Source organism: Hipposideros armiger, unplaced genomic scaffold (genome assembly GCF_001890085.2).
Source record: "Hipposideros armiger isolate ML-2016 unplaced genomic scaffold, ASM189008v1 scaffold_275, whole genome shotgun sequence".
Classification (NCBI taxonomy): Eukaryota; Metazoa; Chordata; class Mammalia; order Chiroptera; family Hipposideridae; genus Hipposideros; species Hipposideros armiger.
The window spans coordinates 54,775-80,854 of record NW_017731625.1 but is presented as its reverse complement, the minus strand read 5'-3'; the positions used below and the strand labels follow the sequence as shown (position 1 = coordinate 80,854).

Here is a 26,080-nt window from a genome sequence, read left to right as displayed (position 1 = left end):
GTGCCAACTTGGGCCAGTGAAGCAACGTCCTCCACAACTACACTGAAGAACAAAAGGACAACAACTTGTCTGTTCCCCTTCCCCCAATTCCCCAGCACTGTTCCCATCCCCCAATTCTCCAATAAAAATCTTAAAAAAAAAAATTTTTATTGGGGAATTGGGGGAGGGGAACAGTGTTGGGGAATTGGGGAAGAGGACCAGCCAAGTTGTTCTTCAGTCTTCGTTGTGAAGGGCACCAGTCGCCATTTGGCTTCCCGTTGGCAGCTGATGGCCTCTAAGCTCAAGATGCTGTGTTCAATCTTGAGGGTGGGCGTAGCCATCATCCCATGTGGGAGTCGAACCTAGCAGCCTTGTTGTTAAGAGCCCACACTCTATCCACCAAGCCATCCAGGCGGCATCTCAGCTCAAGGGGCCCGGTTCAGTCTTAGTTGCTGGTGGGCGTACCATCAAACAGGCAGTCTTGTTGTTACACCAGCTGAGCCATCCTGATACCTGTTGGCAGCTCAGTGACAGCTCAGCTTGGGCGCAGCATCCCTGGCCCATGTGGGAATCAAACCAGCGGCCCTGGTGCTCAGAGCTCATGCTCTTAAGCCAACTCTTAACCAAGTGAGCCACTTGGCCAGCCCAGGAATCAGTATTTTTATTAACAGCATCCCTCACCTCTTAAGACAAGGCCAAGGCCAAGGCCAAGGCCAAGAAAAGGGTCCGAGCAACCGGAACCGCCCCCCTCCCCTGCGCCTTCCCCGCCTGTACACTCACTCCGCACATCCCTGTCGCGCACCTACTGTGCGCCGCCCGCGCCCCGCCCACTCCAGGCCCCGCCTGCCCCAGGCCCCGCCCCAGCGCTCCGCCTTACGGGGAGGGGCGTAGCCAATGAGCGCACGACCCCGCATCCGGGGATTCCTGGCGCGGCCGCCGCCTCCCGCGCGCACACGGCCATGGCGGAGGTGAGTGAGCGGGCCGGGGGAGCCGGCACCCCGCCCCCGCGCGCCCGCGTCCCCCGCTGCGGCACCTCAGCTGCGTCAGGGCTCTGGGCGCGGAGACCCCCGCTCCGGGGCTCCGAGGCTGGGCCCGGAGCGCCTCGCCCGTCGGGGCCCAAGGGGCGCGGGACTCCGTCGGCAGCCGCCCCCAGCCCCCCACCCCCCGGCTGCCACATCGCGGGCTGCAGTGCGCATGTGCGGGCGCGGCGGCGCGGGCGGGGGGCGCGGAGTGGGCAACCGAGGGGCCGGTCCCGGATGGGGGCACGCCGACAGGTCCCCGTCGGGCCCCATCGGGCCCCGCCAGTCCCCCGCCCGCCCGCTTGCCTGGCCCCGGCCTTGGCCAACTTTGCGGGGCGCGCTTCTGGTCGCTCGGTCACAGCGCCGCGTTCGCCCCGCCGGGACCCCGCGTGGGACCCCAGCGCTGCATCACTCTCTCGAGCCCCCACGGTGCCGGGCTCCGCAGAATCGCCCTCACTCCAGATCGCGGGCGGGATTGGACCCCGGCACGGCGCTGTGTTGGGGCTTGCTCGGTGCAGGCGGAGTCAGATCAGCCTGTACCGGCGGCTCAAAGCCACTTTTCTGAGCCGCTTCTCTGTCCTGAAGTACGCCCGGGACCCCTCTCCCGACATCCTTGGGGCCGGATACGTTTTGGAATTCAGAGTTTTTCCTGTTTGAGGAGCTGTGGGGTTTGGAACTGTGATGCTTGATCAAACTCACTTGGGGCCTTCTGGGATAAAGAACGACACCTCAGAGTTTCTTGTTGGGTCAAACCAGGGATGAAACTTGCACATTGACTTTGGAATGTTAGGTAGACAATGCGGACCTGCTCTTATCTTCTAGGGTCTAGTGAGGATGGGAATGCGATAATGCACCTACTAGGGGCCCCGCCAATGTGACTCTTACTGCATGACGGTCAGTCTGGGGACGCACAAGTTAAGGCCGCTGCCAAACAGGTCCACAGACTGCCAGTGATCCTCATCACATGGGTGGGGCCACCAAGGCCACCCAGTGAGGCACAGCTAGTTCACGGGATATTGTGCTTGTCATGGTGCCATGTTGAGTGTTTATGTCTTAGAACAGTGGTAGGTGTAGAGGACAGGATAGCTATTTTCTCCCACCAGTGACATTCTCAGGGGCTGCAGCAGGCCCTGCATTTATGCCAGAGAGGGTGTGGGCATCTGGGTGCAAGGCCAGACCTCACCAGCCATCTCCTGCCTTGTGCTGGGTGCCTGGATCCAAAGGGTCCTTTTTTAGGGGCATTTAGGGAAACAGGTCTCGTGGGGGCAGTGGCTGGCCTTGCAGGTCAGAGGCAAAAGCAAGCTCTCCTGATGGCTCAGCAGGGGCATGGTGGTGGAGTGTGTATGTGTACTCTTGTTCAGGGGCATGGGTGTTGTTCTTCCTGGGCACCAGGTGTCATTGACAGCACTCTTGGCCTGGCAGGTATCTGTGTGTCACGTATAGAAGGGTCAGACTCCACCCAGCCTCCACAGAGAGCTGTTGGGTTTGGCTGTTGACTCTGCCTTGCCCAAGGCTGAGCCCCTGGAACCCTCCTACAGCCAGGTTCCCAGGGTGCTCTATTACTTGTTGACAATATAGGGTGGTACCCTCTTGAATGAATTTGAGTGGTGTCCTTGGAGAAAGCCAATGTGTGAGGTCCCCTATGTGCCTGGCTCTTTGGGAGGTCTTGAGGATCTCGCCATACGCAAAAACCCAACAGTGCCTGTCTTAAAGGGCCATAGAGTTTGGTGGGTAAAGGACCAACAAGCGTGCAAATGTCAGATATGTTGAGCCACGGCTGGCCTCTGTCCAGGAGACCCCTTGTGGCTATGGAGCCTCTTATTCTGTGTTACTTTGGGCAGGTTGTTGAGACTCAGAGCTGCGGTTTCATCTCTGAGCAGGGACAAGTCAAGAGGTTGCACAGGATCTGGGCTCCGGGGCTTGCTGAACAGAGAAGCTGAACCTTATAAAGTCAGATACCCAGCTGTCAGACCGATGAAAATGGCGATTTGTTACCTAGCAGTGAACACTTGGTCAGGGTCAGCTGCCTGCTGTTATCGTTACCAAAATGGCCAAGGGCAGCATGAGAGGAGACTGGTGCTTTGCACTGCTTTCCTCACAGAGGCCTAAGTACCCAGATTTTTGTGCTGAAAATCTCAAAGCTTTCCTTGTCCTTCAGATACAGTGCATCTCTTCACTGTGACCTCGCCTAGTGGTGTGGTCCATGTCACCCACGCCAGTCCCCCAGTCTTCTTCGTTGGAGGAACTTGGCTGTCACCATGCTGCCCCACTGCCCACAGGCCCCATCTGGAGATGTCCGGAGGCGTTCATGACCCCAGTCGTGCAGACCTCCGACCCTGTTTTCTCCCCCAAGTTACTGTACACGTCCATTTGTTCTCTGTGTTCCCAACTACACTGGTAACTTGTGGGTGGAGGCAGTGGAACTGGTTTCTGGATTGACTGCCTGGCCTTGCCCAGAGGAAGCTTAGTGGGTGCTGGTCAGGTGGCGCGGGGAAGCTGGGGCAGCCAAGGGATGAGCCAGTGTGGGTGGGGGATTTCAAACCCACAGCTCTTTCATTGTCATCTTCGTGGTTCTGAGGGTGTATTGAGCTTGGCCTGGCCGTTTGTACCTGGGGTTGGTCATGCAGTTGCAATTAGTTGGTGGCTGGGGCTGGAGGAAAGCTTCCTTGCTTACGTGTGGCTGCTGGTGCTGCCTGCTGGCTGGGACACCTCCACAAGGCCTCTGTGTAGCTTGGGCTTCCTCACAGCATGGTTGCTGGGTTCTAGCAGTGACTGTCCCAAAAGACACCAGATGGAACCTAGTCTAGGAAGTCACGCAGAATCCTTCCCACTGTCACAGGCCAGCTGGATATACAGGGAGGGGACGCAGAGCCTCAGCTCTGAAGGGAGGCATGTCAACATCACACGGAGAAGAGCGTGTGGGGTGGGACGCGTGAGCTCACCATCTTAGAAAATGGGGTCTGCAGCAGTTTCCTTGGGGGTGAAGCCTGGTGGGTGGTGAGTGGCAGGTGGACGTCACCCTGGGAGGAGGTTCTGTGCCTGAGGCGTCTGGGCCCCAAGACAGGACAGGCAGTCTTCCCGCTGATGTGTTCATACCTCCTCCAGCAGGACCTGGGGACAGCGGGCTCTGTGGCCCCTCCTGTTTGAAAGGCTCCCTTCCTTCCTTCCTTCCTTCCTTCCTTCCTTCCTTCCTTCCTTCCTTTCTCCCTCCTTCCCTCTTTCCCTCCCTCCCTCCCTTCCTTCCTTCCTTCCTTCCTTCCTTAGTCCCTGGAAGGCTGGCTTCCTTCCTTCCTTCCTTCCTTCCTTCCTTTCTTCCTTTCCTCCTCCTCCTCCTGCTCCTCCTCCTCCCCACTCCTCCTTCTCCCTATTTTTACCCACCTTTTCCCACCTTTTATCCTGGCACATGGAGCTGCAGCTGCTGAAAACATCCAGTGTTCTGAACTGGGGCATGTGCGGCCCACTGGGTCCCAGGGTTGAGGGTGGGCCGCACCTGGAGGTCCGTGAAGTCTGTTCCTCAGTAAGTTCTAAGGGGCTTGGAGTCCCCTGGAAATGAACTTGGGGGTCTGAGGCCCCTGGGAGAGGCTGCCTCCCAGCTGTGTCTCTCTCTGTTCCTTTGTCAGAGGGCAGGTCAGATGGGCCAAGTCCTCAGACCCTCCTGGGGCAGAGTGACCCTCCCTTGTTCTCACTGCCTTTTCTGGTTCCCACACAGTCAGGGCTCTTGGTTGCAGGACACAGGAAGAAGCCAGCCCCAGCCGAGGTCAAAGGGATCCCAGAGAGCCTGGTGTACCAATAGTCAGGAGGGTCCCAGGAGTGTTAAGGTGGTTTCAGAGGACTTTTAGGGTGCTGACATCACAGGTGTGCCCTGTGTGTGGCCCTGCAGGGTGGCCTGTGGGCTGATGGCAACCTGCTGTTTCCTGGGAGGTGAGGCCACAGGCTCAACCCGGAGTACTGGTTAGATGCCCCACACCTGCGGGTCTGTGAAGGGATTCTGAGTCATGGCCTGAGTGTGCATTTCTAGTGGTACTACTTTCTCGCTTTGTGAGCTTAGGTAAGTGACTTGTCCTCTCTGAACTTCCATTCTGTCCTTCTCTTATGAAGAGATTGATTACACAACCCCTTGGTTTTCTTGAGGACCCAGTAAGGAAATCAGCTTTCAAATTCTTACTAAACCTTTTCTCTAAATTTTGAAACTTTATTTTGCTAAAGATTCTAATCTCTCTCTCTCTCTCTCTCTCTCTCTCTCTCTCTCTCTCTCTCTCTCTCTCTCTCTCTCTTTGGCTGTTTTACTTATGTATAATTCATGTACCCTATGATTTACTTGTTTTAATGTGCACAGTCCAGTGGTTTTTAGTATACGAAGTCTGACAGTTAAGTTCGCGAACTCATCCTAGAAAAAGTGCTACATACCTCATTGCTGAATATCACTACAGCCACCTTTGAAGTACTCCCCTTGAGAAGTTATGCACCGACACCAGCGCCTAGTCCACCCTTCAAAGCAATTTTGGAACTCTTTTTCTGGAATGGCCATAAGAGCTGTTGTCATATTACCCTTGATGTCCTGAATGTCATCAAAATGTTTTCCTTTCAATATTTCCTTTATCTTCAGATAAAGAAAGAAGTCACTGGGGGCCAGATCAGGTGAGTAGGGAGGGTGTTCCAATACAGTTATTTGTTTACGGGCCAAAAACTCCCTTTGCTTTTGTCTATTGGTGAGCTCCTTCGGGGCCATTTTTGCACACACCTTTCTCATGCCTAGATTTTCAGTTAAGATTTTCCTAACTGTTTCTCTATCAATGTTTACTTGGTCTGCTATGCTTCTCACAGTCAGCCGACGATTTTGATGCACAAGTTGATGAATTTTTGCAATGTTTTTGTCAGTTCCGCTCATTACTGGCCACCCTGACTTCTCTCTGTCAGTGATGCAGTCTTTCCCCTCAGAAAAACGTTTAATCCATTTGTACACTGCCCTTTTCTTCATGGCATTATCCCCATAAACTTGGACTAACATGTCCCTGATTTCACTTCAACTCTTGCCAATTTTAACAAGAACTTTAATGTTTGTTCGTTGCTTTAATTCAAGCTCAGACATTCTCGCGACGGCACACAAAAACATGTAACAACAATAATGAATGCCACTCAGCAAGACACCGCCACACGTTGACACGAACACAGTTGTGAGATGCTGATATACCAAGGTTATGAAACCTTACCAAGCTGTTTGTACAGTGCTGCCAATGTAAGCACATGGTGGCAAGTTCGCAAACTTAATTGTCAGACCTCGTATTCAGAATTGTGCAACCATCACCAGTTGATTTTATATTTTCATTACCCCAAAAGAAACCTTGCACTCTTGGTTGTCACCCCTATCCCTTCTCAGTCTCTGACAATCACTAACCCACGTCCTGCTGTGGATGTGCTTGTTCTGGACATTTTACATAAATGGAATCACACACTGTGTGGCCTTGTGTGTCTGGCTTCTCTCACTGAGCACCGTCTGTTCAAGGTCCATCCACGTTGTGGCGAGTGTCAGCACCTCCCTCCTTTTCACAGTCGAGTGACATTCCATTGTCTTGTTTGGCTTGTCTGTTCACCAGCTCCTGGATGTTAGGGTTCTTTACACCTTTGGCTATTGTGAATAATCGTGCTGTGAACGTGTGTGTGCACGCGCAAGTTCTCAGTGTAAACATTCGTTTTCTTTTCTCTGGGTATTGCGAGGAGGAGAGGCCTACCTTTTCCCCTCTGCCCTCCTAGGTTCTTACTTGTGTGGGGCCCAGTGATCTAGACTGACAAAAGGCAGTCTGTTAGCATGTGCGATGGGCAGTACATAGCACGGGAGGACTTGGTGGTGCATGACTCAGGGGTGAGGGTTTGGGCTCTGGAAGTATCTGAACAAGAGAACAGTAAATCTTAGAGGATTGACAACAGAGGAAAAGGACTGTGTTCTAAGGGCAGCAAGTTATGGGAAGGTAAATACGTGGGGGAACTGGCGGGAGACCAGGCATTGGTGAGGTCTGTGTACAGACTCTTGGTGCCAGCTTGTCTCCAGTGATAGATAAGGGGGCTCCCTTCCTGGTTTCGGGGGCAACCCCACAAGGGTCTGCTCTGCTTTTAGGCACGTGGGGGAGCAGAGAGCTCATCCTGTGTCTGCTTTTCTCAGTTGCCTTCAGCTCAAAATACTCCTTACGCCAGCGCAGTATATTTTGGGATGGCACACTCTGACCCCCTCCAATATATACCTAGCAGTGACTGTGCTGGGTTACATGGCAGCACTGCTAACTTTGGGAGGATCTGCTGACCTTTCCAAAGTCGCTGCTAGGTTTGACGTTTCTGCCTGGAGCCACTGCATTCTTCCTGACAGTCTTTGGTCCGAGCCAGCTGGCCTGTGGCTGTGACTTTGATCTGCTTTCGCCTGAAGTTGAGCATTTTCTCACTTGTTTATTGGCCACTTGTGCATCTCTGGACAAATGTCTACTCAGACCCTTTTCCATTTTTCCACTGGATTATCTTGTTAATGCATTGTTAACAGTTCTTTGTGTTTTCTAGATGCAAGGTCTTTTCCAGCAATATGATTTGCAAATGTGTTTTCCCGTTCTTGGAGTTATCTTTTCACTTTTTTGATAATGTGATAAAACCTTTGAAGCACAAAAGGTTTTTTATTTTGGCGATGTCCAGTTTGTCTGTTTTCTTTTTTGTTGCTTGTGCTTTTGGTGTCTTATCTCAGAGACCATTGCCTAGTCCAAGGCTACAGAAATTTATCCTTGTGTTTTCTCCTAAGAGTTTTATAGTTTTAGATCTTATATTTAAGGTCTCTGATCTATTTTGAGATCATTTTTGTATAGGGTGTGAGGGAGGTGGTTCACTTTATCCTTTTGCATGTGGACATCCAGTTGTCCCAGCATCATTGCTGAAAACACTTTTTTCCCCACTGAGTTGTTTTGTCACCTTTGTCAAAATTCCGTTGGTTGTAAATGTGTGGGTGTTTCTGGATTTTCAGTTCCATTCCTTTGATTAAAATGTACAGCCTCATGTCAGCACCACACTATTTTGATTACTGTAGCTTTGTAGTAATTTTGAAATCAAGACGTGTTCTTCTCCTTCAAGATTGCGTTGGCTATTCTGGGTGCCTTGAGTTTTCCTGTGACTTGTGAAATGTCAGCGTCTGCGTAGAAGTTTCTGCTGGGGCACTGCATTTAGTCTGTAGACCAGCTGGGGATACTAACACCTTAACAATTATAGCTTCTGAGCCACAGATAGAGGATGTCTTTCCACCAAGTCAGATCTTTAATTTCTTTCAACATGTTTTGCATTTTTTAGAGTGTACATTTTGAACTTCTTCTGTTAAATTTATTATTAAGTATTTCATTCTTTTGATGCTATTGTAAATAGAGTTGTTTTCTTAATTTTATTTTTGGCTTGTTAATTGCTAGTATGTAGGAATAAAATTGATTTGTGTATGTTGCTTTTGTAATATGTTATTTTGTTGAGTGCATTTATTAGTTCCATTTTTTTTTAGTGGATTCTTTAGGATCTTCTGTGTCCAAGATTATGTCATCTGCAAAAAGAAACAGCTTCACTTCTTCCTTTCCAGTTTGGATCCCTTTATTTCATTTTCTTGCCCTGACTAGAACCTCCAGTGCTCTGTTGAACAGCCGTGGTGAGAGTGAGTGTCCTTCCGTGTCACCATTAAGGGGTGTTGTTAGATGCCTTTATGAGTAAGTTATATTCCTAATTTGTTGGCCTTTTTAAAAAATTGGAAGTATCGTTTATATACCACAAAATATACCCATTTAAAGTATTTAATTCAGTTTATAGTTCACAAAGTTTTGAAACCGTCACCTCTTTTTAGATCTAGGACTTTCATGTCACCCCAAAAGGAAACCCTGTCCCCATTAGCAGGCACTCTTACCCTTCCTTCCCAGTCACTTCCCCAGTCCCTAACTCCCCTCCTGTTTGTGGATGTGCGTGTTCTGGACACTTCACATAAATGAAATCACACACTGTGTGGCCTTGTGTGTCTGACTTCTCTCACTGAGCACCGTGTGTTCAAGGTCCATCCACGTTGTGGCAAGGGTCAGTGTCTCACTCCTTTTCACAGTCGAGTAACACTCCCTTGTGTGGGTGGACCACGCTGGTTGTGTGTGTTCTTCCGTGGATGGACACTTGGGCTGTTTCCACCCTTGGGCCATTGTGAATCGTGCCGTGAACATGTGTGTTTGGTATGGATGTGGGATGTGTTTTCAATTCTGTTGGATGTGTGCCTAGGAATAGAATTAAGTGCTGGGTCATTTGGTAATTCTGTACTTTTGGAGGAATTGCCAGATTTCCCCAAAGTGGCTATTTGCCTTTTGAAGACTAAGTTCCTGGAGGCTGGGACCCTTGTGAAATGAGCCATTGTTAGTGACTGCCTGCTGGGTGTGGGCAGGAGGGCTGTGTGTGGGCCTAGTTCACCTGGTCCCTGTGTCCTTGGCGAGTGATAAGCGTTTCTGGTTCCTGGTGGGGCCAGGCCCATTGCTGTCCTGGTGGGTGCTGTTCCCACTTGGAGATGAGGACACTGAGGTTTTAGAACTGCTTTGTAAGCCCACATCTGCACCTCTGTGTGCTCGGTGCTCCCTCCTTAGCCCTCAGAGGCAGCTCACATTACACCCCCCGCCAAGGCCAGGCCACCCTGAGCTGTTGGAGGGCTGTGGCTGGCTGAGCTGACCCTGCCTTCTTCCTTTGCAGGCCTCCTCGCTGGAGAGGCAGAGCCCCCTTGTGGCCGCCTGCCTCACTCACAGCCTGTGCCCCGGGGAGCCCGGCTCACCAACGACAGCAGGTGCTCCCTTTGTCCCCACCTTCCTCCTGCCCAGGTCGCCATTTGCAGCCGTGAGAGACAGACGGCACGCTGGCCCCAGAGTCCAAGGACGGGACGGACACACAGGCCAGGAGTACTTCCTGTTCTATAGCAGTGCCAGGCAACCCAAGACAGGGCCAGAGTGCCTCCGTCCTGGGAGTTCTGCCCAACTGAGAGAAAAGCAGGTGCTGGGTGGGCACCTGCCTCAAGCTGGCCACTTGTCTCCCGCCCAGCCCCTGCTGTGTGCTTTGGACCTACGTGGAGTGCCAGCCTTGGCCTTCATAGCTCCCTGGCTTGGGTTGAAACCTGGTTGTTTGTACCAGTCGTGGAGACAGCACATCCTGCCTGGCTATGTGGGGAATAGCCCAAATCCAGTCACACACATCACCCATTGGGCTGTGCCCATGACACTGCTGTGGTCCTGCTGAGGGAGACAAAGGGATGGGCATTAGTTGGGCCCATTGTGTGCCGCCCATTGGCTCTCTGTGCACTGTGCCCATCCCCACTATGACTCATGGAGTTGGGTGTTCAGCGTCAGTCCTGCATTTCCAGAGCTGAGGGCCTTGCCCCAGCCCTGTGGGGACCGTGGGACGAGGTGTGGTCCTTTTGTGCTCTTCCCACGCTGACTCAGCCAGCACTCATCTTGTACGTGTCCCCCATGAAAGCATGTCCCTGAAGCCCCAGAACACTATGCAGTTAGCAGAGGTGCTCTCCTGCCAGGCGTCCTTCTGTTGGGAGACCGATGTTGCTGAGCAACAGTTTGCGCGCGCGCGCGCGCACACACACACACACAGCACTGTGCACACATGTGTCCATGCACACGTGTACACAGCTGTGTGCGCGTGTGTATATGGACGTACACACGTTACAACCTTCCACAAGCTGCGTGCACACATGTGCACACACGTATGCACTACACACATGGCCACACACTGAGCTTCGTCAGTGGTGGCAGCTGGGCCACTGTCACTTCCTCTGCCCCACTTGTCTGCAGTCTCAGTGTGGTGATGGGGATGGGCGGGGTGAGGTGCTCACGCAGCTGGTGTCCTTCCACAGGGGTGTCCGTGGGCTCCACAGAACAGCAGTTCAGCCTCGCAGACATCCTGTCGCAGAACTACGGCATCCAGGAGGAGTGTGAGGAGGCTCTGAGACACCCTGAGCAGCCCAACGGGCAGCTGCACAAGGACGTGGTCTCCCAGGTACGTGTGCCTGGAGCGCTGCTGGGCTAATGTCACAGTTTCTTCATTTGGCTAAATTGGTCCGCAGGCTGCAGACTCTGCAGTTCCAATTCCTGCTTGCACATCTGTGTGCCAGGAGCTGAGGTCACAAGGGACAGGATAGTCCTGGCCCTGCCTTCCAGAGGCTCTAGGGCCATGGATCAGTGGGGTGGCTGGACACTGAACCTGCCATTCTCAGACTTTGGCGTCAGATCCCGCTTATGCTCGTAACGGTTATTGAGGCTCTTGAGCAGCTTTGTCGATGCAGTAAACCCCATTGTCAGGAGAGATAATGTATTTTTATGAAAATGAAAAAATAACTTTTCCAAAACAAAAACAATTAGGGAGGAATGGAATCATGTTATATTTCTGTAGCCCCGAATGCAGGAGCAGCTAGGAGAGTGCAGCTGCGCTGGGCGGCCGTGGGCCTGTGACACACTCTTCTGGTTGAAGTGCATTTGGCTTCACACAGCTCTGCTCCTGGAAAACACAGGGTGTCCAACAGCCTTGTCACATAATCATTGTTATTCTTTGATGAGGGACCAAAATTCAGCAACTGGTCGTTTTGAAAAGGTTGGTCACAGTATGTCCAGCGAGCCTCCTGCTCTTGATTAGGTCACCATCTACTGGTCTTGAACTTGGCGTGGACTTTCACCCGGCTGTGACCTTGTCACCTGTGCACTGATGACATGTTTGCAAAACCGTGGTTCCCTGACATGTAGCTCCACATGTCTTCAGAGTTCACAATCTAAGATATAAACACACACATTTGTTAATACCTACCCTGGGGGGCTTAAACTCCAGACATGTATTTTCTCACAGTTGTGGGGCCAGAAATTCCAGACCAAGGTGTGCAGAGCTGTTTGTGGGGTGATCTCTTCCCAGTGTGCAGACACTGTTTTCTCGCTGGGTTGTTACATGGAGGAGAGAGAGTCCCCCATTGGACCAGGGCCCCATCCTTAAGACCTCCTTTAAGTATTTTCATAAAGGCCCATCTCCAAATACAGTCATGTTGGGGACTAGGGATTCAACACATGAATTTTGGGGAGACACAAACGTTTAGTCCATAACAGTATCAACACTGAATTTATCAGATGTCTTATAAGTATTGGGAATTTTTTTAATGACTAATCACAGGGCATTTGTTTAGCTTGGTGCCATGTATCACTTAGTATCAATTTTGTCTTCTAACCAAACCAGATGTCTTCTCTTCAAAAAAGAATAAACAATTTTAAAAAGTTCAACATGAATTCAAAACTTTTCAAAACTTCCCCAAACCCAAAGCAGATATTTATTAACTAAATACTTAGATGTAGATTTTCTTCAGATAAATTAAAAACTAAGAAAAGGAAAGAATATAATATCTAAGGTAAAAGCAGGAACACTTGCCATTTTGTCACCTTACCAGAGGCTGTGGCAATCTGTCAAGTTCATGGTGTCAGATCCAGATTTTCCAAAATTAGAATTTTTTGCTTAAAAGCTCAAGTTTGCCTCTCGTAGCAACCAGGTAGTTGTTTTCTCTGAAGTAGCAGTCTTCCGGGGCCCTGTCAGGAACTGACTGGAGGATGGGGGGGTGGTGTGTGTGTGTGTGTGTGCGCGCCATTCTCTCAAGTAAAGATGGGCCCAAGCCACAAGGGCAGCTTGCTCCCCTCACCAGTGCCTCCTGATGGGGTGTGGCAGGCACTTCCTACATGCTTCCCATTTCTTCACACAGAAAATTAAAATGATGTCTGCTCAGGGTGAGATTTGGTAAAGTCAGTACTCACATGGGATGTTAAGTGAAGCTGACGTCTTTGGGTGGCTGTGAGGACCGCACACCCCAGTGCCCCGGCCTGGGAGCTGTGCCCACACTGCAGGTTCTGCTCCATCAATGTCCTGGGACATGGGAGGGCCAGCACCTCAGTGCCCCACAGAGGTCCCAGGGCACCCGGGTGTCTTTGGGCCACTGTGTAAATCCCCTCAGCTATGATGGGCAAAGTGAATGTTTTTTGTCCTGGTTCCTGTGAGAGTTAAAGTGGGAACTTGGTTTCGATGTCGGGGAATGGCTGCTGACAGGAAGGGCTGAGAAGAGGCTAGGGGTCTTCCACTGGGGCTGGGTGCCCCAGTTGGGGGGAGGGGTGGCAGGTGCTGACTTGAGAGAGTGAAAGGGAATGTGTAGGAGGCTGGACGCTGACAGTGACCCAGGTCAAGATGCAGTGGTTTGAAGGCACCAGCCTCAGGAGTGGTGGTTTACAGGAGGTTAAGAAACATATTTGAAAGCAATACTGGGAGGAAGGTGATGATAGTTGTAGTCTCTTCCTTTTCAGTAACTAAATGCTGTATTTCTGTTTCTTGTTGTATTGCATTGGCTCGAAGTGTCAAAATAGTGTAAGTAGCTATGGTGCTCTTGAGCTTGCCCTCCTGTTCCGAGTGTGGGGGGCTTGCTCTTGCCATGCACTGTTGACTAGCAAGGGTTGACAGTGTCTCTGTTACACTGACAGGGCATCCATCTCTGTACTTTGTACTCTGAGGGCTTTGTAAAATTGGAGGTGGATAATGGATGTCACCAGATGTCTTTCCCGCATTTAATCATGGCTTCTCCCCTGATTTATTGGTGTCCTACGTTGTGATAGGTTTCCAGGCAGCACACCATCCTTGCTTTCCTGGAGCCAGGCCTGCACCAGGCTGAGCAGGGATGTTTTTCTGGGTAGTGCAATGTGGGCCCTTCAAGGCTGGTGACTGTGGGCACACAGCTGATCTCTCTGGGTTCTGGCGTCTCATCTGTGCTTCTTCTGAGTATTGTAAGGGAGTCCTCAGGTGAAGGACTGGGCCTGGGGTCTGGCTGGGGTGAGTTGTTGAGAATATGACACACTGGCTCTGGTTGTATGGCTGAAGAGGCTTGGGCACGAGGAGGGGGAGCAGACCCCCAGAGCAGCCCCTCCTGACAGAGTGCTGTCTCCCTCAGAGTAGTGACATGCCCCTTGATGAGCTGCTTGCCCTCTACGGCTATGAGGCATCAGACCCTATCTCGGAGCGGGAGAGTGAGGACAGTGACGCTGCAGCCCGCCTTCCGGACATGACTCTGGACAAGGTGAGGGTCCCCCTGGAATTGGTGGGAGGGCTCAAGGAGGGCAGAACGAAGGCCTGGAGAAACAGAAGTGCTATCAGTACATGAGGCCTGAATGACTTAGAGCCACCTGCCCAGGCTGGGATGGACAGACCCTGACAACAGGCCGAAGGGAGAGCAGAGTGGAGACTGACCTGGAAAAGGGCAGCTGGGAGGGAGGCGAGCCAGTAAGGCCCCGACCCTGTGGTCCTGACTAGGTTGGGGCAGGTGTCAGGAGGGCAGGCCTTAGTACTAAAGTGAAAACCAAATGCACAACGGGAGAAAGCAGTGACTGGGCTCTAACTATCCCCTGCCAGACATAGGCCATGTCCCTTTTCAGGCTGCAGGGCTGTGGGCTTGAGAATCACACTTGGAGCTGGCGCCCTGCCCTTGTGCCTGGTCCCATCTGCAAAGTGGGAAAAGCAGCCCCATGTGAGCCCTCGGTGCTCCCAGAGGGCAAGTCCTCTAAAAATTAGTACCATGGTTGTTACTGTTGTTAGTGTTATCTTAAGACTGTGAAGGCAAACTGCAAAATGTTCTCTACTTTCTTGTTAAAAGGAACAAATAGCGAAGGATTTGCTTTCAGGGGAAGAAGAGGAAGAGACACAGTCCTCAGCTGACGACCTCACCCCATCCGTGACCTCGCATGAAGCCTCTGACCTCTTCCCTAAGCAGAGTGGACGTAGGTGTCCTGCCTGCTGTTCCACCTGGGCCAAGCAAGGCTCTGGTGGTGTGCACAGAGGGGCCCTGGGCTGCTGGGGGCAGGGAGCACGGGCCTGTTCTCGGCCTGAACTCCTCTGGGGTTCCCATCTCCCTGGCTTGTGAGCTGAGACTGAGTAGCTTTGGTTTACTTGAGGAGGGACTGTGTTGGTTCCTGTAGCAAAAGCTTGTCAGATTTGGATGCAGTGTCCTCAGACTGTTCTCCCCCAGCCCTGTCTGCCTCTGGCCCAGGAGGCCTAGCAACATTAGATTTAGTGAGTCCCTGCTACTGTGCCCGTGCATTGTGCATCTGTCATCTGGCAGAGCCTGGGACGCGCCTCTTGTCAGGAGAGGCATGGCGTGGGAGGTCAGGTGGATGGAGAGTGGGGTGGAGGCTGCAGCAGTGGAGACTGCTGTGGAGGTCCATTAGCCTGGGGTCCACCTAGTGCCACAATGTGTCCCACCTGTTCCCAAAGCCCGCTTCCTGACTGGCACAGACGAAGAGCTGGGCTCTTCCACCTCATCCGACACTGAGGAGGACCCTCTTCCTGCCAACAAATGTAAGAAGGTGCGTGGCTTTCACCCTGTGGTGTCCTCGTTGGGTGGCTGTGCCTGTTCTAGGGCAGGGGTGGGCGCATGGCTTCTGAGCGCCGGGCTGGGACTTGAGCCCATGCTCTATGGCATCTGCTGGCCCAGCAATGTGGCCCCAAGGTCCTTCCTGCACACCTGGGTTATTGGGCCACCCCCCACCCTGCCACATGACTGGCTACACTGGACATAGGGACAAGTAGAAAGTGATGCAGGGTCGCCCATTCACCCACACACATCCCAACCTCTGCCTCCTGCTCTCAGATCACAGGATGTGGCAGTCTGCGGGCAGATTGCACAGATTGACCCAGCCCTGGGCTCAGGGCTCAGAACCACACCCCACCTACCCTACTCCCCTGGGCCTCTTGCCTTTGCAGGAGATCATGGTTGGGCCCCAGTTCCAAGCTGACCTCAGCAACCTGCACTTGAGCCGCCATGGTGAGAAGAGTAAGTGGGGCCCGGGTGGTGGAGGAGGAAAAATGAAAACCCTGCGCCAGCCAGGAAGGAACTCACTTCACGTCTGGCCTGAGCGAGTGCCCAGACCTCGGAGGGAAACTGAAGGGACCAGCCTGGTCAGGTGCTCGCCCTGCATCAATTGTGGCGCGGCCAAGTTTGGGCCGGAGGAAGTGGGAGATTCGGCCCCCTGCCCAGGACCTCGCACTTGTCCTCTGGGCACATGCTGCTCCCCACTCAGCCCACAGGTTTCTCTCTTACCTTGTCCCTATCTTGTCCCAGAGCCCTCCCGGTACCCCATCCTGGACTTGATGTCTGTCTGTTGATCCCACTGCAGTGTATAGTGGCCTCTGTTGTCCTGAGACAGGAATTGTCACCTCATTTGCAGGTGAAAAAAACAGAATGGGGTCACCTGCCTATTGACTTGTCCAGTGTGTCTTGCCCCAAAGCCCCACTGGCCCTGGGTTGGCACCCTTGGCTCAGGAGACTACCCAGATGATTCAGCAGCCAGGATTCCAGGGGGAGGAGGGACAGAGAAGGGAGACAGGGACCCTCAGCAAGGAGAACAAGGCCTCTCGGGGGCCAGAGGCTGGGCATGGGTGTGGTAGGATGTGCTTCCTCCATTGTAGGCTGCTTGGGTAAAGGATGGGGGACAAGAAAGTGTAGCTAAGCCAGGTCACCAGGGACACCGCAGTGACTCTCTGAATCCGACCATACAGGGACACCTCCCCTGAGGCAGCAGTGCACACCCCTCAGCTAACCCTTAGGCCAGAGCCCACGAGCAGCCTGCCCTCCCCTGCAGGCAGCTGTGCTCCTTATTTCCTTGGGGATGTTAACACCGTGACATTAAGTCCATGTGTGTGGTCCCTTCTGTTGTGGCATGACTGTCCTCAGGCATGTCTCAGTGGACACACTTGTTCCTGGATAGGTGGCTCGGAGGCACATGGTGGCCTACATTTGGTCTGTGGGCATTGCCCCAGGTCCCCCCAGCAGTGTGCTGGAGCTCCAGTGGCTCTCCATCTCAGCAACACTTGAGATTGTCCTTCCTATTGATTTTAGCCGTTCCAGTGGGTGTGAGTGGTTTCTCCTGGTTGTTTTCATTTGCATTTCTCTGATGAATAGTATGTCTGCTGTCCACTTGGGTATCTCCTGTGAGGTGCCTGCTCGGGGCCTGTCCCCACTTTCTGATTTATGGGACCCTTCTGTGTTCTGTATATAAGTCCTGTGTGGGCGCTGTGTACTGCATGTTTCCTCCCCAAGCCTAGCTCATCGATCTGTACTTGAACCCACTGTGTGTATGGGCTGTGATCTTAACTTACAGTTGGGATGGGGGCGTCTAGATCTCAGGTGCTCTGGCACCACACACTGGAGGTCATTGTTGCCCCACTGAGTCGCAGTGTCGGTGATGTGAGCGCTGTTTCTGGGCCTGGGCTGTACTGCTCTCTGATCTGACCTGCGTCATTCCTACGCTGAGGCGCACGCCAGTAGCTTGTAACACTGCCTGCCGTTTTACTTTGTGTCTGTCCTTGCCAGGCTTCAAGTCAGGGTGTTACCATGCTTACCAAGTGTACTGGGAAGTGCCTTTCTCTAACATCAGAGAATTTGTGTGAGATTGTTACTGTTTTCTTTTTCAGATGTTTGGAAGTGTGCTTCAGTGAAGCCTTCTGGGTCTGGGGTTTACTTTAGTTTCATTTTTGTGGAAGATTTTTAATTATGAATTAGACATATTTAATATAGTTCAGTCTGGAGCTTCCATTTCTGTTTTGATACATTCTTGAGGTGTTTATAACATTAATAAATTAATTTTATCATAAAAGAGACCATAATATTCTTTTATCTCTTAATATCTGTTTAATCAACCGTGATGTCTGTCCTCTTTTTTTAAGTCCCGATGTTGCTATTTTGCATTTTTCTCCTTATATTCCCTATTGATCAGCCATGTTAGGGGTTTGTTACTTTTATTACCCTTTACAAGGAGCTAACTTTTTGCTTATTGATTTCTCTCTGTTGTCTGATTGCTATTTGATTGATTTTTAGTTTTATCTATATTTCTTTCTGCCTAGTTTACTTCATTGTAGTTTGTTATTCTCTAGTTCACAACTTCTCTGACCCAGGGGTTACTTAGAAGTGTTCTGTTTAATCTCCAAATGCTGGAGATTTCCTGGTTATCCTGCTGTCACTGATTTCCAGTTGAATTCCTGAGAGCATGCTCTGTGATCTCAGCCCTTTTAAATGAGTTGAGCCTTGTTTTATGGCCAGTATTTAGTCTATTTTGGTAAATGCTCCTTTCTGTGTTCTCATATTTGGAAGTGCATTTTCTGTAAATGGCATGTTTTGGGATCTAATTTTTTTTTTTTTTTAAGCTGAGCCATCCTGCCACCTGTTGGCAGCTCAGCGGCTGCTCAGCTCGGGCCAGGCATCGAACCGCTGTTGCTCAGAGCTCAAACTCTTGAGTGAGCTCTTAACCAACTGAGCCACTCGGCCGGCCCGGGATCTAATTTTTTTTACCCAGTCTGATAGTCAGTCTTTTGCCTTTTAATAGAGAGTGTTTAATCCAGTTACATTTAGGACTATTTTTCATGTAATTGTGAAAATGGTTGGGATTAGGTCACCGTCTTCCATGTGTTTTCTACTTGTTCCATCTGCTCTTTGGTCCTTTAGTTTTTTTCTTGTCTTCTTTTTTTAAAAGATTTTATTGGGGAATTGGGGGAGGGAACAGCATTGGGGAATTGGGGAAGGGGAATAGATAAGTTGCTGTCCTTTTTTGTTCTTCAGTCTAGTTGTGGAGGACGTCGCTTCACTGGCCCATGTTGGTATTATCATTGCGCTCTTTCTGGGTGAGGCAGTCGGTTGCCAGCCACTGGATGGCCACTCATGGCGACTCTAGGCAGCTCATGCCAGCTGCCGGCTGCTCACGGTAGCTTACGGCAGCCCACTGCAGCTCCACTGCAGCTCCACTACAGCCTACACTGTCGCCGGTGACCCATGGCAGCCTAGCTCCAGGTCAAGCTGTTGTTCACCATCTTAGCTGTAGAGGGCGCAGCATCACTGGCCCTCATGTGGGATCCGAACTGGGGCCCTGCCGCTCAGAGCTGGCATCCCAAGCCAACTCTTAACCAAGGCGCCACTCGGCTAGCCCTTTTGTCTTCTTTTTGATTAATTAAATAATTTTATTCTATTTTTTTCCTCCTCTTTGGCCAGTTTCCACCAAAGTCCACTTCTTATCCTTCCTTAATGCACCTGCCCTCTACCGCCACTATGGGGCAAGACTCCCCTCATTTGAGCAAAGCATACTCGTATGTAGCTTGTGTGATGCGGTTAGTGGTTGTGGCCTAAGCAAGACCACCTGGGAACCTGGTCTCACTGCTGTCATCAAATCCGGGATATTTATGCTGCTCCCTCGGGACTCTGTTTTTTTTTTTAAAGATTTTTATTGGGGAATTGGGGGGATGGGAACAGAGGTGGGGAATTGGGGGAAGGGGAACAGACAAGTTGCTGTCGTTTTGTTCTTCAGTCTAGTTGTGGAGGACGTTGCTTCACTGGCCCAAGTTGGCACCATCATTGCGCTCTTCCCGGGCGAGGCAGATCAGTCGCCGGTTTCTGGACGGCCGCTCACTGCGGCTGCTCACTGCGGCTGCTGGCCGCTCACGCTGGCTGCTGGCTACACACGGTAGCCCATGGCAACCCACTGCAGCAGGGGCTGCAGCCTACGCCGTCGCCGGCTACTCACAGCAGCCCAGCTCCAGGTTGAGCTGTTGTTCAGCATCTTAGCTGTGGAGGGCAGTGTCACTGGCCCTCATATGTGGGATCCGAACCGGGGCCCTCTGGCGTCCCAAGCGAGTTCTTAACCAACGCGCCACTCGGCCGGCCCGGGACTCTGTTTTTCAAGGCTTGCAAACCATGCAGCCTCCCTTCCAAAGGCCATGCTCAGAAATCCTCCTCTGCCTCAGTTTTCCTGGCTGGGAAGCACCTGGCTGGCTTCCCACAGCTTTCTGCCCTTCATCATTATCCTGACCACCCTGGGCCTGGTTACTGCTGGGCCTAGAGGGGTGCGGAGGAGGCGGGCACAGCCCATAGGAATCGGACATACAAACAGCACCTGTCCTCTGGAGGTGCTGTGACGGCTGGCCTGGTAGGTGCATGTGGAGGGGAAGTGTGTACTTCTTGAGGTGCGAACCATGAGCCTGCAGCTGACCCTGCCCCTCCTTTTGTACAGTCTATGAGAATGAAGACCAGCTGCTCTGGGACCCTACCGTCCTCCCTGAGAGAGAGGTGGAGGAGTTCCTGTACCGGGCAGTCAAACGGAGATGGCATGAGATGGCAGGTTCTCAGCTCCCGGAGGGAGAAACTGTGAAAGACAGTGAGCAGGTAGGCAGTGCACTGGGGAGGGTGGGGTGAATGTTCCCAGTATCCCTGCCCTGATGGTGGTGTGAATGCCCCGATATCCCTGCCCCCGGTGGTGTGAACTCCCCCATGCCCTCACCCCAATGGTGTGAATGCCCAGATATTTTTGCCCCATGGTGTGAAGATCCCAATATTCCCACCCCAATAGTGGGGTAAATGCTCCCGATGTTGCTCAGTGGTGAGCAGGTGAGAAGAAGCTCTCGCTCCCCCAGGCACTGTATGAGCTGGTAAAATGCAGTTTCAATGTGGAGGAGGCCCTACGGAGGCTGCGGTTCAACGTGAAGGTAATCCGAGGTGAGCACCCGTCATGCCTGCCCTGCCCTTTGCCTGCTGCCCTGGTCTGAGCACTGCTGACACCACTGCCCCCTCCTGGTGGCAGATGGGCTCTGTGCTTGGAGTGAGGAGGAGTGCAGGAACTTTGAGCATGGCTTCCGAGTGCACGGGAAGAACTTTCACCTGATCCAGGCAAACAAGGTGAGGACACTGCCAATCTGGCTTCCACCAGGCTACACCAGGGGCTCCTTGGGGCTGGGAGAGTCAGGGACTCGGGAGCCTGGGCACATGGCAACCTGCACCCCACAGCAGGAGGTCAGGACTCCCCTCACCAGGCTCCTGCAGGCCCCTCCAAGCCGAGGGCTAAAGCCCTGGTTCCCTGTACTGGGCAGTCAAGCTTGTTGCATGCCTGTTGTCATCTTTTTCTAGTCTCTGCCAAACCACATTCCATCCCGGAAAGCAAGCTCCAATTATAGGAGAGATTGTGCCTGAAGGCGAATTTTAATAGTTGTGTCTGTCCCTTATCCATTCCTGTGGTCATTGGCACCGCCTTGCTGTCTCCCTGGAGCAGAACCTGTTGGCTCAGTGCCCACTGCCGATGCTGCAACATTGACCCCTAGCCTGGACTCCACCCTCAGCTCCAGCTATGTGGACCAAGGGTCTCTTAGTTCAATCAAACCAAACAGGTCCTTCCTGACACGTGTGACAAACACATGACCAGAGGGGCTGCCAAGTGCCAAGTCCCACCCTCCCCTGGACCTGAATCCCTTTGTCCTTCCCTAGACCTGAGTCCTTCTGTCCTTCCCTAGCCCTGAGTCTCCCTGGTGTTCCCCTAGACCTGAGTCCCCCGTCTTCCCCTATACCTGTCTCCCTGTCCTCTCCTACACCTGACTCCCCATCCTCCCCTAGCCCTGAGTCCTGTGCTTCCCTAGACCTGAGTCCTGTGCTCCCCTACCTCTGAGTCCCCCTGTCCTCTCCTAGCCTTTGGTCCCTCTCTCTGGGCCTCTGGCTGCATGTGTTCTCATGACTGTCTCAGCCTGAATTTTCCTATCTCTCCGCGGCTCCCTCTTTTCACCCCTCCTCCCAGTGGTGGTCCTGCAAGCAGCCCTGGCCCCTTCCTATTGCTTATGGCGACAAGGCTTATGGAGAAGCAGGGCCTGCTGGAACCTTGCTCATGTTTGGAGTCTTGGTGTCCACTGCGGTGCTCAGCTGACCGTGCCCAGCATTGCCCCAGGCAGTACTAGATGCTCTAGTGGGATCAGCACCTGGTGGCCTGACATAGCAGCCAAGGCTGCTGCTGTGAGCGGAATCTTACACGCGTTGTTTTCCGTACGTTCCCCCCCACCCCCCACCCCGGTCACCATGTGCTTTTAAGTTCACACTGGCCCCCCGGGAGGCTGTGATGCTCTCACTCCCAGTCCAATAGGACAGTGCGTGTGTGCCCAGCCCCCTGGTTCCCAGGCCTCCCTGGGCTCCGGTGTCTCTCCCCATCCTGGGGACCTGCAGGGGTTCTCACCTTGTAGCTGCAGCATAGCCGCAGCCTTGTGGCGGCCCCTCCAAAGTGGGAAGATGCCCCAAATCACAAGAGGTTTGCCAGGTGACGTCCAGGTCCATGCCAGATGTCAGTCTCAGGGTGTCGCCCTTGTCTTTCCAGGGTGCTCGTGTACGTGATCTGAGTCTGGGGTTCACGAAGCCCCAGTGAGTCTAACGGCATCTCATGTGCTCACAGACAGTTCTCTCTCCGGGTATTAGTGACGCTCTATGGGAAAAGTGGGTGCAGCCGGGTCACACACCATCCTCTCTGGGTTGGGGCTCTGTCCCTGGTATCTGCATGGGGGCTCGTCATTTCCCCTTGCTGGGCCTGCAACGAGCAAGGGACGAAGTGGATGCTGCCATCTATGGGAGCTTGTGGAGCCAGAGTGAAGGAGAATGGTGTCCCAGGCCAGCAGGTGGCAGGGCTGTCTGAGATGGGGGTGCCATCATGCTCAAGGTGAAGGGAGGAGCCCCGGAAGTAGGCTGGCCTGTGAGCCTCAGATGGGGGCTGGAGGTGAGTGCAGAGGGCCTGGGCCCAGGTGACGCGTGCTGTCCCTTAGGTGCGCACACGGTCCGTGAGTGAGTGTGTGGAGTATTACTACCTGTGGAAGAAGTCCGAGCGCTACGACTACTTCTCCCAGCAGACCCGGCTGGGCCGCAGGAAGTACGGCCCATCAGGATCCACGTACGAGCAGCGGGCTCCCAGCAATACCTGGGGTTGGGGGGACTGGGAGTCCTGGAGAGCACCTCCCATCTCAGGCAGCTGTCCCTCTGCAGCCCCCCATAGCACCCTCTTTCTACAGGGATGCAGATCAGGACCTGGACAGCAGTGACCCCGATGGCCTCAGCCATCCCCGCTCCTTGCCATCCCTGCCCCCTGACACTGATAGCCTGGGCCTAGAGCAGGACCCCCTGACACAGATGCACACAGGTGAGAATGTGGGGGGCTCCTCTTTGGGCTCCAGTGGTTGGGGGACTTCTTTTGACCCCGGGTGGGGATGCTTAGCCCCAGCAGCTATGTGGGAGATCGGAGGGGGTGGGTGTCAGAGTCCTCTCCAGCATCCTGGGCCCAGGGCCACAAGGGAGCAAGACAAAACCTGGCTTGTGACTTCAGTTTCTGAAGGTGACCACAGACAGAAGGACAAGGATCTTTGCCTTCTGCATCTGTTGGACTCGGGCTTAGATTGATTGGTTTCTTGATTTGCCTGGAAGGGCGCCCACATCTGCCCGCCTGGAGTTGCCTGTCATGCACTGTGCGCCGAGCTCCACAAACCCTTCTCTCAGCCTGACTTTGCAGCATTTGTTTGTTCTTTTTTTAAAGATTTTTATTGGGGAATTGGGGAAGGGGAACAGACAAGTTGCTGTCCTTTTGTTCTTCAGTCTATTTGTGGAGGACGTCGCTTCACTGGCCCATGTTGGTATTGTGATCATTGCGCTCTTCCCAGCTGATGCAGATCAGTCGCCAGCCATTGAACGGCAGCTCACGGCGGCTCACGCTGGCAGCTGGCCACTCTTGGTAGCTTACAGCAGCCCACTGCAGCCCCGCTGCAGCCCACGCCTTGGCTGGCCACTCAAGGCAGCCCAGCTCTAGGTTGAGCTGTTGTTCACCATCTTAGCTGTAGAGGGCGCAGTGTCACTGGCCCATGTGGGATCCAAACCAGCGGCCTTGCTGCTCAGAGCTCGAGCTCCCAAGCCAGCTCTTAACCACCGAGCCACCCTGTTTGTTTGTTCTTTTGAATGTTTTGTGCTCCATTCACTTTGAAAAGCGGGAGTCACAATCTCCCAATGCTGGGCCTTAGCCTGGGCGCACAGATGCCTGGAAGTGGCTTCTTCTGTGTTCATATGTATCGTGTGTGTCAGTGAAGAGGGTCCATTGGCTTTACTGGGCCTCACCTGAAGGCAGTGTGACCTTGAGCCTGTGCAGTTTAGTGGGGCCTGGCCTCAGCAGTACTCTCTCCCACAGAGCCACCAGGCATGGATGGCATGGCTAGCAGTCCTGCTGAGCCTGAGGAGGGCTCCAGTGGCCTCCTGTTCTCGGAGCCAGGACCCCATCTGTTCCAGCAGCCGGACGCACCCCTGGCTATGCCCCAGCCCGGGTGGCCCCCAGCGCTGGCTGAGCCGGCCTCCTGTCCCCCAGCTGCAGCTGCCCCGGAGCCTGGTGCTGGCCCAAGGCTGGCTGTGGACTTGGCTCTGCCCCCTGAGCTGCCCCTCGTCTCCAACCATGAGGGTATGGATGGAGAGTCTGAGGAGGCTGTGGCTCCTGCACAGGTGGCCTTGTCGGTCACTGAGTTTGGACTCATCGGGATTGGGGACGTGAATCCTTTCCTGGCTGCCCGACCGGCATGCCCGGCCCCTGGGCTGCACTCAGAGCCCCTGTCACAGTGAGTGTGGTCCCCATCCCGGGCCCCAGCCTCAGGCCACTGAGGACAGTGGGAGGGTCTGCCCAGTGCCTGAGGGTGGTGTGGCCAGTGGAGCAGTCTGTCTGTTTCTTTAGTTTCATTCTCTATTTTTAATTTGGCTTATTTATTTTTTTAACTAGGTAATACATTCATATGGTTCAAAACCCAAAAGGTACAAATGGGGCCAGTGGCAGTCCCCTCCCACCCTGCCCCCATGCTCCTCAGGCACATGTGACAACAACACGGTCTGCTGGGGGCGGCAAGGTCGGGAGCTCTGTGGCCTGTGGGACTGGGCTGACGATCTCTCGGTCTCTCTTGGTTCTCCCACTGTAGCTGTAACGTGATGACCTGTTGATCCCTGGCCACATGTGGGCGTGAGTGGCCCAGACTGGCCTTGGTGCCACTGTGGGGCCTGCCTGTCAGTCTTCCCGATCCTTCTACTCGTGGGCCTCGGGCGATGGCGTCTCTGCTTCAGAACACTTCAAGGACTGGGGTGAGCGGTGGCCAGGCTGTTGGCCCTGTGCCTCCCCACACAGACTGGCACCGCCACCTGCACCGTGGGACCTGGGCATCTGGGGTGCAGAGGCCCGGCCCCGTCCAGCCAGCAGAGGCGAGGAAAGGTGTCTCTGCCCGTTGGGGAGATGGGGAGATGGGGCAGGACGCCACCCGCACCAGCAGCCTTGCCCCAGGGCGCCCTCAGCACTCTGCTTGGCTCCGTCTCCCGCACCCGGCAGGGCCATGGGCTGCCCCAGCCCAGGGTGGTGGGCAGCTGCTACTGGTGCCAAACCCCATAGGGCACAGAGCCATATACCTCGGCGTTGGCCCTACCCCTCTGGCCTCGCCTGCTGTCCATTTCAGGAAAAGCCGCACTTTATGCCCACCTGCCCCTCCAGTTCCGCCTGGGGCCCCTCAGCAGCCTCGGGCGTGCGTCTGGGACACAGGTGACTGACACCCCCGTGGTACAAGGCCCATTGCCTGCAGTGCCCAGGGGCTGGGTTCCAGCCCGTTCTCCTGACCCTGCGGGTGGCATTTCTGTTGAAGCCCCCAGCAAGATGGTTCGGGGTTCTGGTCCTTCTCTGCCCCAGCCTCCCTTGTTTTATTTATGTTTCTGTTTACAAATTGGAGTGAGGTCCTCCAGGGGGGCAGGGCAGCGCTCCCTGCCCCTGGGTGTCACCAGGAGAGTTTTGGCTCGAGTCCATCTGCAGAGTGGGACTCAACCTCCCCTGTCACCCCACCAAGGACTGCACTGTGAAATGATAACTGCCTTGAACCCCTTGCTGTTTTATTTATTAAACTTAATTTGAAGCCCTGTGGGTGCCTTGTGATGGACTGGGTGGGGCCTGAGGATGTGCCGGGGAGCTGCAGGTCACCCTTGTCACTTAGTCACTTGGTGGGCTGCCAGGCAGGATCTAGACTAAGTGGTGACCGAGAGCATGGGGGCCGTGGTCCATGTTATGAAGACCGATGCGAGGGAGGTGGTCTGTTAAATGGAGGGGGCATTTAAGTTGAAACCTAAAGGAGAACCAGCCTGCTTTGGTGGGGGCCAGTGAGTCAGGCTGAGGTCAAGTGAGGTAGGCAGGGGCCTGTCCCAGGAAGAGGCT

General features: G+C 53.5%; 1 protein-coding gene across 3 annotated transcripts; it reads left to right on the top strand.

The window, feature by feature from the left end:
• Positions 1-877: 877 nt before the first annotated feature.
• MIER2 (MIER family member 2) lies at positions 878-25,790 on the top strand. 3 transcript variants are annotated; one of them, XM_019657441.1, is made up of 15 exons: positions 878-947; positions 9,720-9,810; positions 10,885-11,027; positions 13,990-14,115; positions 14,689-14,812; positions 15,306-15,397; positions 15,795-15,864; positions 20,087-20,238; positions 20,487-20,568; positions 20,654-20,748; positions 22,641-22,765; positions 22,884-23,011; positions 24,044-24,461; positions 24,620-24,651; positions 24,813-25,790. In XM_019657441.1, exons 1-14 carry the CDS (start codon positions 939-941, stop codon positions 24,621-24,623), a joined length of 1,659 nt encoding a protein of 552 aa, XP_019512986.1. In that variant the 5' UTR covers positions 878-938; the 3' UTR covers positions 24,624-24,651; positions 24,813-25,790. The 3 variants fall into 3 exon arrangements, with proteins under 3 accessions (XP_019512986.1, XP_019512984.1, XP_019512985.1); XM_019657439.1 differs by lacking the exon at positions 24,620-24,651; XM_019657440.1 differs by having other exon boundaries at positions 24,620-25,790.
• Positions 25,791-26,080: the final 290 nt, after the last annotated feature.

Coding starts and splice junctions, on each gene's coding strand:
- MIER2 (XM_019657439.1), top strand. Junction 11,028..13,989: donor ACAAGGACGTGGTCTCCCAG/GTACGTGTGCCT, acceptor TGTCTCCCTCAG/AGTAGTGACATGCCCCTTGA. Junction 20,569..20,653: donor CAACGTGAAGGTAATCCGAG/GTGAGCACCCGT, acceptor TCCTGGTGGCAG/ATGGGCTCTGTGCTTGGAGT.